The sequence below is a fragment of the Ictalurus furcatus genome, chromosome 5 (assembly GCF_023375685.1).
Source record: "Ictalurus furcatus strain D&B chromosome 5, Billie_1.0, whole genome shotgun sequence".
Classification (NCBI taxonomy): domain Eukaryota; kingdom Metazoa; phylum Chordata; class Actinopteri; order Siluriformes; family Ictaluridae; genus Ictalurus; species Ictalurus furcatus.
The window spans coordinates 4,450,972-4,463,513 of NC_071259.1; the positions used below are offsets into that span (position 1 = coordinate 4,450,972).

Genomic DNA, 12,542 nt, shown 5'->3' on the forward strand with positions numbered 1-12,542 from the left:
TTCAGAAGCACTTTGCTTACACAGCTGATGAAGGACTTTTGTCCAAAACACCCTGTTTCTCAAAGAAACTTTGTGTACTTAACTTTTATACTACTACAATCATATCTCTGTATCTATCTATCTATCTATCTAAGTTAAAGAAGTTTAAGTCACTTGGGGAATGAAGTGAAATCTGGTTTTGCCATCATGCACCCCGTGACGTCACGCTGGGAGTCAGCTCTATAAGTGAAGAGACTCCAGTGAGAGTGAAAAGAAGAAACTGTCACAGCTCTGCTTCACTTCATACACACACTCACACACACTCACAGGCGCGTATGCGCGCACACACACACACACACATTGCTCTGGACTAAGGTTTACCTGCTCAGAGCGACACCCCGAGAGACTGCGTGGTTCCTGCCGGTCGACATGGCGTCCTCCAACAGGCAGCTGACGTCCTTCTTCATTGAAGACATTCTGTCCATGAGAGAAGAGAAGGGAGAAGAGAAGGGAGAAGAGACGAGGGGAAGTTCAGCTGAAAGTCAGATCGACTCACGGTGCTGTAAAGACGGAGGAGAAAACCAGGACGCTCTCCTGATAGCCGCGCTAGCCACAAGACCTGGTAAGTTAGGAAGGTATTAACTTTGTTAATGAACATGTTGACGAACAGTTAGGTTTTCTGCTAAACATTTAGCCGCACATTCATGATGTTTTTTTTTTTGTTTTTTTTTTTTTTTTTTTAGTAGAAAGATAGGCCTATATTAGTAACAAAAAATAAAAACTTTCTGTTTATAGTCATTCCCCCCCGGTAACTTTAAACCCTCACACGCAATACTTTGAAGCTTCACGCGTACTTCCTCTGAGGTGCTGTCAAGGTAGCCTGCTGTGGACTCGACATGTTGATCTTTCTAAGAAACTCGACACACTGTGAACTATTTATTAACATTTATTACCTTTTACAGCTTCACCCGTCGACTCGTGTACGTCGGAAAGGACAAACTCACTGACAGAAGCGGCGACACACGCAGACGAGCCGAACCACACGCACACTCTGGCTCAGAAGCAGAAGCGCTCGCGCGCCGCCTTCACGCACCTGCAGGTGCTCGAGCTGGAGAAGAAGTTCAGCCGCCAGCGCTACCTGTCCGCACCGGAGCGCGCGCACCTGGCCAGCGCGCTGCGCCTCACCGAGACCCAGGTGAAGATCTGGTTCCAGAACCGACGCTACAAAACCAAGCGGAGGCAGCAGCTGGATTGTTACCGGAAGTCGGAGGGGAACGCTGCCGTCGCAGCCGCCGCCACGGTGGACGAGGACTTGCTCAGAGCGTCACTGCTCGCCACGATGTACACGTGTTATCCGTATCGGCTGTGCGTGTACGATCCACACAGACACGGCGCGTGGAGGCCGACGGTGTGGTGACAGGGACACGGGGGAGGCTTTAAATTAAAACTGTTCATGTAGCTAATGTGTTTTATTATATCTTGTACAGCTTTGTATCCATAAATAAACATATGTTTTTTTAAGTAATGTATATTTTTCATACGCAATACATTTATTATTATTATTAGTAGTAGTAGTAGAAGTAGTAGTAGTATATTATTATTATTATTATTAGTAGTAGTAGTAGTAGTAGTAGTAGTAGTAGTATATTATTATTATTATTATTTATTAGTAGTAGTAGTAGAAGTAGTAGTAGTAGTATATTATTATTTATTTATTTATTTATTTATTTATTTATTATTATTAGTAGTAGTAGTAGTAGTATATTATTTATTTTTTATTATTATTATTAGTAGTAGTAGTAGTAGAAGTAGTAGTAGTAGAAGTAGTAGTAGTAGTAGTATATTTTTATTTATTTATTTATTTATTATTATTAGTAGTAGTAGTAGTAGTAGTAGTAATAGTAGTATATTATTATTATTTATTTATTATTATTATTAGTAGTAGTAGTAGTAGTAGTAGTAGTAGAAGTAGTAGTAGTATATTATTATTATTATTTATTAGTAGTAGTAGTAGTAATAGTAGTAGAAGTAGAAGTAGTAGTATATTATTATTATTTTTATTATTATTATTATTATTATTATTATTATTATTGACACATATTATTATGTGGCAATAATTATTATTAGAAAAATTATTCTAATTGTGTAAAAGTACACAAAGACATTTTAACACTTTTTCAATAGATTGGCTGGTTTCACCTCCTTAGAAGCACTTTGCTTACACACCTGGTGAAAGACTTTTTCTCTGAAAGGCGACGGGATTTTATTTTTTATTTCTTTGCCATATCATTCACCACTATTACTAATTGAGATATGGTTAGTGATATAAACATATATAAACATAAACAAGTATATATGTAACTTAGAGAATGTTGCAGTGTTCCATTCTGTGCCATTTAGCTGACTTGAGCCTTGATTTTAATTTTAACATTGCTAGATTTAGCACTGCGTTATATTGCCGCATTCTTTAATTCAGGTTTCCTTCATGAACGCACATTACACTACAACATACACTGAAGCACTCAAAGATTATTATTTAAATATTTCATAAAAAATGTAAAATCATTCATTTTACACCGGCACTACACTGCACCTTGATTAAACCCTTACATGTAGGCATTTGTCATACATCTTTTTTTTTTTTAGTCTATATTAAGAATACGCCAACTGTTGTATTTTTTACATCCTTAACAGACATTATTAAAAACTATAAAAAAAAAAGCACCCAAGCCAAAATATAGAAGTCTCATTACAAAATGCCTTTGTGCTCACTAGTTAGCTCACTGTCTATCATGTCATTAAAAAAAAAAAACCTCCTAGAATTAACATCATATACTTCCTCAAAACAGATATGCTATTACACAAGTATAAATCATTCCATTTTCATCTCGTCCTCCATTTAACAATGAGTCAGACTGAGTTTAAACCTTTGTAATAGTCCCAAACGGTGCAGGCTGATAAGAGCAGATATGGGCGCTTTGACTGAAGCATGTGGGCTCTCTAAACACAGAGGATCAAGATTACTGCAACAGATAGCAATCCTGAGTACCCATATCATCCAGTTCAACTCTGGTCAAATTTAGCACTGTGATGTACTTGACAGACTGGATTGGACGAGCATATGTTCAGAGCGCTGTAGGTGATGCAGGAAACCGGGCTCGGCTAAACAGATGACCTTATTGACATTTAATTGTTCTGCAACAAGATATGTAGAGGCCATATCGCATGACAGTTATGTGTGTTTAATGTTTCATCAGCATAACTTGATCATTATTTAAGATTTACCTAAGATTTATCAACTCTTTCATTCAAAAAGTTCTTTCAAGGACCTCTTTAAGTCTTTCTAAGTGTCTAGAATGTAAACACACTTCAAATATTAATGAGAAGACAATATGCGCTAAAGAACCTTTACAAGTATGAGTAATTGCTCCGGTGCCATTAATCAAGAATGACAACACCGCCATGTCTCATTTGGTCTTGACTGTGTGTGTCTGATGGATTAGAGGGAGAACGTGAATCAGGTGTGCTACTCACAAATACAGAATCAGATTACAAATAAGAAATTGTGATCTTAATACAAAATATCTCGTTCAGTCGGTTGAGTGGAAGAGCAGCACGCAGCAAGCAGACCTACCCAACCAACCAGGGCAGCCGCATAATTGTCATCTCTGTCTTCATGACACTTAATAACAACGATCTGTGTGGTGACATTGTTTTCGTTTTTGGAGATAAGCGGAGGGCAGAGATATGGTGACTCCCTGTGCAGGGATAGGTGGAAGGTAGAATGCCACCCACTTGGCCTAGATCCAAAGTGCTCTCTGGAATTCAATCAATGTGCTTGTCACTTCTAAGGAGATGGTGCGTTGATGTCTAGGTTCATGTCTGTAATCTTAACAGATTGCATATTATTTTGTTCATATTTATTATATAAATCAATACATTAAACGTCCAGGATCTACAGTATATGTGCGTCCAGTCTTAGCATTCATCAGTCTTAACACCGCCACTGAGCAAACCTAGTTTGTGTTTGGATCATTCTCACCACAACACTGACACTGATATGGTAGTGTGTAGCTTTTAGGTGTTTTGTTAGAGGCACAAACACTTCTCTTTTATGTCCATGCCCAATTTGTGCGGTTGTGGCTCAGGTGGTAGAGCGGGTTGTCCACTAATCATAGGGTTGGCGGTTCGATTCCTGGCCCACATGTCTCCACATGCTGAAGTGTCTTTGGGCAAGACACTGAACCCCAAGTTGCTCCCAATGTGGTGAGAATGAAAATGGCAAGCTAGTGCCTTGTATGGCAGCTCTACGTGTGTGAATGAGAAACAGTGTAAAGCTCTTTGTAGAAATGGTAGACCATTTACCATTATTAATCAGTGTCAGTTTCCTATCACGGTACTGTTATTTGCTGGATGTTTGCAGAGATACTGAGATGTTTGATGTAAGGTTTCTGTGCCTGATACACTCATACCAGCAAATTTATGATTACTAAAACTACAATTTCACTATCATGTCAGTGTCACCATGTCACAAAAAAAATACAATCTTTCTTTAAATGATACCTCTATAATAATTCTAGAATGGCTCATTTTCCCTGTGAATGCAGGAAAACGCTCTACAAGGATTCCGGTGAAATGTATTAATTTATTACCCTCTGCTACAATTCCATTGTCTCCAGGTGAAGTGTCACATGGTAGAACAGGTTATTCTGAGAGAGAGAAAAAAAAACTCAGCCAACACCTCTTCACACCTGTTTGCAATCCAGGCTACACTCGCACGCAAACACACAAAATCACAAAAGAAGTGCGCTAAAGTTGATAGAACGGTATGACAAATGTAAAGCTGGTATGGTTATGATATCTTTTTAAAGTGTTAAACGAAATATTCATCACTTATGCTTGTTGTTTTCTGGTGCTTAAAGTTTCAGGCCAAAAGATAATGCCTAAAAGAGACCATTTCTGATTATGCGATATCATGATATCTTATTTTACCAGTGTTTTGTAAGTAGGTATTGATTAGGAGTGGATAGGAATGACTTCACTACTCTGGTGGTCAACGTGTCTAATTACCGCCATACAGACAGGACAGTAACGTCTGACTGTGTTTATGTTCATTTTTAGTTTCAGGTTTGCTATGAATAATATTTCATATTAATCTGTAAAGTCACTTTCATGCATTTTTGTTTTGTCCCAAAGATAAGCAGAGACCAGATGCCTTGTTCTGCTGAATGTCTGCGAAAATAAATGACAACTAATAAGAAGTTATTACTTAAACACCAAAAGTGTTTTATTCCTCTTATAGCACAGCAATTTTACGAACAATACATCACATTGTTGTAAATATTTACATTTAAATACTTACACATTTATCGTCACATTTAATGTTGTGGAATGTCCATGAAACTAGTTAGTTCCTCTTATCACTTATGTTAAAGCAGCTAGAAACTAGTTAGCTAGTTGATTCATCACACTTTAATAAGACAAAAAAAAAAAATAAGACAGCAGCTTATTACAAAGAAAATGCTAAACGCAATATCCCTCCTCCATAAACTTTTCTGTAACAGAAATATAGACTCTACTGACTGCTGACACTGTAGACTCCTTCCATAAATGCTAAATAATTAAATTAACAATTAATTATTAATACATTAACAATCATGTTGGTTTCTTTATATCTTTGTTATAGAATATATAGAATATACTGTATATTATAGGATATATGTTGGTGTTAGGTGGGCACACACCTCCAGGGTTGGGGGTTTGATTCCTGCTTCCTCCCTGTGTACGTGGAGTTTGTGTGTTCGTGGTTTTCCATGACGCACTCCGGTTTCCTCAGCCAGTCCAAAGACATGCGTTGTAGGTTGATTGACAGTTCCAAATTGTCCGTAGTGTGTGAATGGGTGTGTGAGTGTGTGTGTGTGTGTGTGTGATTGTGCCCTACAATAGGTTGGCACCCTGTCCAGAATGTCCCCTGCCTTGTGCACTGAGTCTCCTGGGATAGGCTCCAGGCTTCTTGCGACCTTGTGTAAGATAAGCGTTACAGAAAATGAATGGATGGGTGGATGGATGTTGCTGTTCTAGAAAATTAATCAACATCAATCAGATTTGAGAATTCACCAGTGTTATGAAAGTAAATTTTACATTTTACAGTATTTATCACAGGTTGTGCAATAGAACTCAAGCTTGCTAAATCAGATTGCTAATCTAACCTAGCAGCACATATAATCACCTAAGAAACCATTTTTTTGTGGAAAAATTCCTCTTGGTATTTTGTCATTATTTACATAAAAACAATAACTACCACCTTCCTATCAGTGGCAGTCCATGCAATTTCCTATTCATTCAAAAACGAGTGACTTGGAGGGACGTGGAGGACCTCTAGTATTTCTTATGGAGGATTTCAGTCTATCAACGCATTTTGTCAATTTTTAATTAACGCTAATTACTCAATTATCATAGCCATCCATTAATAAAGAAGTGACGCTGCTGAGTGAAGGGTTGTAACAATACAATTTAGGGTTGTAACAAGATGAAAAATTCATGGTAGGATAATTAAACAGGTTTGTATTCATGATGTTGCAGTCTTTACCAGTATAGCAAAAGCAAAAGCAAATGACTTCATATTTCTTTATCACATTATACCACCTAATCAGTCATCCAAATATTAATGCTAAAGGATTTTTTAAAAACTGGCTAAGAGATCAAATACAATGTTGACTCTTTCCGTATTTTAATAACGGATTTAATGGTGTGCCACAGAGTTTTCAAAGTTTCAGATTTTTTTTTTAAACAAATTCTGATACTTTTCCAGCACTTCCAGCACAATCCCGGACTTGTTTTGTTCTCTATGTTGTATGCTCTCTACCAAACTCAGTAGAGCAAGCGCAGTTATACTGGGATTACATTACATTTTAATTGTATTCATGTGAACTCATTCAGTTAATTATGAAAGCAACTGGTTGCGTTAGATCTACCTTGTGGTTTCCTTTACCACCAAAAAGACATAGGCGGGTTCAAGGGGGTGAATACTTATGCGAGACACTGTATATTTAAAAAAAAAAAAAAAAGAAAGAAAGGAAGAAAGAAAGAAAGCTGTTCATGTCATGTTACATATTACTTCTCAGTCACAGGCGAGTGTGTGTAAGTGTGTGAGTGAGCACCGGTAGCAGGAGAGACAGTGTGCATGTTCAGACTGAAGAATGAAGACAGAATCCTGTAAACACAGTGATATGAGTGTAGGAGCAGGTCAGCGAGGCAAGAAAGTGGGACGCTTAAGGCCTACAAGCACAACAGAGGATAAATACCCTCCTGGAAAAATCACACATGAATAATTATGTGAATAAAATGTGATCACATGCAAAAGACATGCCAAAGTGTGTTTCAAAACTCAAGTAACAAATCATGTGACTACTATATGATCATAGACATGTCAAGCGTCTAAAAACCACATACAGTTGCAATCAAAATGATTCAACCCCCATTGCAAATCATGTTTATTGTCAAAATGTACAGACTTTCAGCTGTTTGCAATGAACAAATCAAACAAAAGCAATTGAAATAGTTCAACACAATGAATGCTTCATGCAGTTTCCCCAAATTCAACTGAAAATGAAACTTACAGTCATTTCTCCAGTTTCAAAATTATTCAACCCCCTGAATAGAATACCTCACAACAGCACAAATATGCAAAACAGGTGTTGCCTCAGGCACAGCTGAGGCAACTAATCAAGGGCTTCAGGTGTGCTTGAGCTGGAACACATGAAATACCTGGACGGGGCAGAAAAAGGAGGCAGGCAGATTTCTGAGAGGGCAGGTTGTGAAAAACCCTCGAGTGACTGCAAAAGACCTGCAGCAAGATTTGGCGGCAACAGGCACTGAGGTTTCAGTGAGCACAGTAAGGCGCGTACTAAACACAGAAGGTTTCCATGCCAGAACTCCAAGATGTACAACACTACTGACCCAAAAGCACAAGAAAAGTCGACTCAAAAGCATATAAATAAAACCACAGAAGTTTTGGGATTCTGTTCTGTGGAGCGATGAAACAAAACTGGAACTTATCTGCGCGATGGATCAGCGGTATATCTGGAGGAAGAGAATGAAGAAAGAACACTCTGTCCACAGTCAAGCATGGTGGTGGCTCTGTGATGCTCTGGGGCTGCTTTGCATCCTCTGGCACTGGAAACCTGCAGCGTGTGGAAGGCGAGATGGATTCATTGAAGCATCAGGAAATCCTAGGAGAAAACGTCATGCCGTCTGTGAGGAAGCTGAAGCTTGGGCGTCATCGGACCTTCCAACAGGACGATGATCCCAAGCATACCTCAAATTCCACCAAGGCTTGGTTGCAGAAGAAGTCCTCGAAGATTCTACAGGGCCATCACAGTCACCTGACTTGAACCCCATAGAAAATCTCTGGTGGGATTTGAATTACTGAACTGGAGGCCATTGTTCATGAGGAAGGCGCTAAGATTCCTCAGGAGCGCTGCCAGAATCTATGCATCTCGTTTGCAGCAGGTCATAACAGCAAAAAGGAGCTCTACTAAGTACTAACAATGCTTGCCATGAAGGGGTTGAATAATTTTGAGACTGGAGAAATCATTATAAGTTGCATTTTCAGTTGAATTTGGCAAAACCACCTGAAGCATTCATTGTGTTGAACTAATTCAGTGGGTTCTATGCACGGTGGTGCATGGCGTATTTCCGGTGAAATCTCAGAATGTTCGATTACTTCCGCCGATCATAGAGTGCTATGCTACTACAGGAATGCAAGTCATCAAAACGGCCACAGCTAATTTTGTTGATGCCTGTTTGCTTTATATAGATATATGTATTTATGTTTAATTAGTATCGTAATGACATGTAAATGTATGAAAGCACTTCAATCACCACTGCTGTGTGCCACAGTGTACAGCATCTGCTCAATTTAACGCTTCCTCAGTTTCCACACGTTTCGCAAAGACAAGGAAATATAGAAGAGGTGGGTAGTTAATATACGACGAGACAATTTTACTGTTACAAACCAGACAAGAGTGTGTAGCCGACACTTCCAAAGTACAGATCTGACCGAGCCTCCAACTCCAGCCGGACGCAGACGTCTGAAGTATGGAGTTGTCCTGGTGCTTTTTCATTGGAACAACTGCACTCTTCCAGCCCCACGGACCGGAGTTTGGGAAAGGATAGAGTGACCGAACACAGACACATTGCATACTGATGCCCCCTCGATGGATGTGGAATATTCAGACCACGACTACTGCTCCACTGCTGAGCCTGCTGCCCTGGATTTGTCCCTGGACCACACTGAAGATCTACGTGTGGAAATAGCGAGGATTCAAAAACAAGTTAAGGAGATAACCCTCAGCAGCAAGTTCTGTTTGGAGCGGTTTGCTGCCTCCGATGATGACATGATTTACACAAGATAAGATGACAATCTCAACAGTGTTTGTCAGATTAATATAAAATTAGTAGGGTTGTCAACAACAACAAACAGTGCACTATGCTTTCAAGAAAAGCTGGAAATGAAAGTAAACAAACTTCAAAATGAGTGACTCTCTAGTTGTGAGTGGATGTGTGGGCCAGTTTCTGTGCTTGTTAAATTACTTATTCTGTAGGGTACTTATTCTTCAGGGTCCCGGGGGAACCTGGAGCCTATCCCAGGAAGCATCGGGCACAAGGCGGGGTACACCATGGACAGGGTGCCAATCCATCGCAGGGCACACTTACATACATATTCACACACCCATTCATACACTACGGACACTTTGGACATGCCAATCCACCTACCATGCATGTCTTTGGACTGGGGGAGGAAACCGGAGTACCCGGAGTAAACCCCCGCAGTACGGGGCGAACATGCAAACTCCACACACACACAGGGCCACGGTGGGAATCGAACCCCCGAGACTTTTTATTATCTTTTTTTTAATTTTTATATGGACAATTCTTTGCAAATCATTGAATGTAACTTTGGGCAAATCCAGCAAACAGCGAGTAAACTTCGGCGACTCTGCCGTAATCCTGTTTTCCTCCACTTTAAATCTCCCCTACCGGAAACTGAAGAATGGCCTTGTGTCAAACGCAGAAGTTACGCATGCATAGATCCTATTGCTTTTGTTTGATTTGTTCATTGCAAACAGTTGAAAGTCTGTAAATTTTGACAATAAGCCTGATTTGCAATGGAGGTTAAGTAATTTTGACTGCAACTGTATGTGAATCCCTATAATAGGCAGTAGTGTGTGGGTTGATGAGTATGCAGACAGTCAGGTCCTGATATCTGATTAACCGCATCGGAAAGAATGAAGTGATGCCTCGCCTCAGTAGGACAAAAAGGCATTTGCGTAATGGGCGTGTTCATTGGCGCAAAAAGGCCTTTAATAATCTTCTCTTCAGTTACAATATAAACTGTAACACACGCGACCATCTAGAACCAGTTTGGCATTTGATAATAAGCGACTAATGATGGGGCCGTGATAGAGAAAGCTTAGATTATGATTTCCTTTCGAGATTAATAACAGTGATCGATTTTTGAAAAAATACTTGTGTTGAACACAGATCAGAGCGTAGTTTCTTAAAAATGTTCATGTAGAACACAAATCAGAGTTTAATTTCTTTAAAAATGATGAGTTTGTTGATGTTTATTGTCATGAAAAAATATCTCATTTTTTTAACAACAATTGAAATAGTATTTAATTTTTTTTAATTGTCATGTTGCACATTATAATGTGGTTTACTTAAAAACTGATTCTGTTCAAAATGATCATGTTGAACATTCATTTCTTTGAATCAAACTTCCGTGTTTAATTTCTTTAAAAAATATATAATTGTGATCACATCCGTGTTTTTAATTTCTTAAAAAATATCATGCTGAACAAAATTCAGTGTTTAATTTTGTTTTAAATGCTGTGTATAATCCAGTGGTTGATTTTAAAAAAAAAAAAGTGATTATGTTTAACATAATTTAATGTTTAATATCTTTAAAAAATCGTATTTATTTATTTATTAAACATTATTTAATGTTTAATTTCTTAAACAATTTTCATACTGAACAAATGTTTAATTATCGAAAAATAAAGTAATATAATACTTTGTGCTACCTCCCTTTAGCAAGATAACAGCTCTGAGTCTTCTCCTATAATGCCTGATAGAGGTTGGAGAATACATGGTAAGGGATCCGAGACTGTTCCTCCATACAGAATCTCTCCAGATCCTTCACATTTCAAGGTCCACGCTGATGGACTCTCCCCTTCAGTTCACTCCACAGGTTTACTATCGGTTTCAAGTCAGGGGACTGGGATGGCCATGGCAGGATCTTGATTTTGTGGTCAGTAAACCATTTTTGTGTTGATTTTGATGTATGTTTTGGATCATTGTCCTGCTGGAAGATCCAACAACGGCCCATTTTAAGCTTTCTGGCAGAGGCAGTCAGGTTTTCATTTAATATCTGTTCATATTTGGTAGAGTCCATGATGCCATGTATCCTAACAAAATGTCCAGGTCCTCTGACAGAAAAACAGTCTCAAAACATTAAAGACCCACCACCATATTTAACCGTGGGCACGAGGTACTTTTCCATATGGCTACCTCTCTGTGTGAGCCAAAACCTCCTCTGGTGTTTATTGCTAAAAAGCTCTATTTTGGTTTCATCTGACCATAGAACCCGATCCCATTTGAAGTTCCAGTAGTGTCTGGCAAACTGAACACGCTCGAGTATGTTTTTGGATGAGAGTAGAGGCTTTTTTCTTGAAACCCTTCCAAACAACTTGTGGTGATGTAGGTGACTTCGGATTGTAGTTTTGGAGACTTTCTGATCCCAAGACACAACTAACTTCTGCAATTCTCCAGCTGTGATCCTTGGAGATTTTTTTGGCCACTCGAACAGTCCTCTTCACAGTGCGTTGAGACGATACAGACAAACGTCCAATTCCAGGTCGATTCATAACATTTCCAGTTGACTGAAACTTCCCTGATGGTGGAAATGGGCATTTTCATTGTTTGTGCTATTTCCTTATAGCCACTTCCCATTTTATGAAGCTCAACAACCTTTTGGGAATTTGGCCTATGTGTTACCTTATATTTATACCTCTGTGAAACAGGAAGTCATGGTTGAACAATTTCCTGTTCCTAGTCATCCAGGTGTACTAAAACAAAATTAAAATATCAATGGGAATATACTTCAAATATATTTTTCCCATATGAAGTCATAAGGGTGCCAATAATTGTTGCACACATATATTTAATAAAGATTTTGTTTTATAAACCTGCGCTGTATTTGCAATTTTTGATATCCAATTGATATATATATATATATATATATATATATATATATATATAAATCTGTAATGGCCCTTAGTGTACTATAACTTCCTAATGCTATTAGGGCTTTTTAGTGGCATTGACTGTATGACTGGCATGTCAGAAAATACTGTGAGGCAAATGCCTTTATATGCTTGACTTCACCAAAATGCATCAGTGCATGCCTTGGAGACAAGTTATGAAAACTATACTTTATCAAAACATTTTTTTCACTTCCCACCTAACAAGTCCTTTATTTGCCTCATTGCTCATGCACA

General features: G+C 38.6%; 1 protein-coding gene across 1 annotated transcript; it reads left to right on the forward strand.

The window, feature by feature from the left end:
• The first annotated feature begins 219 nt into the window (after window positions 1-219).
• nkx3-1 (NK3 homeobox 1) lies at window positions 220-2,550 on the forward strand. Its single transcript, XM_053623895.1, has 2 exons — window positions 220-601; window positions 942-2,550. Exons 1-2 carry the CDS (start codon window positions 409-411, stop codon window positions 1,394-1,396), a joined length of 648 nt encoding a protein of 215 aa, XP_053479870.1. The 5' UTR covers window positions 220-408; the 3' UTR covers window positions 1,397-2,550.
• Window positions 2,551-12,542: the final 9,992 nt, after the last annotated feature.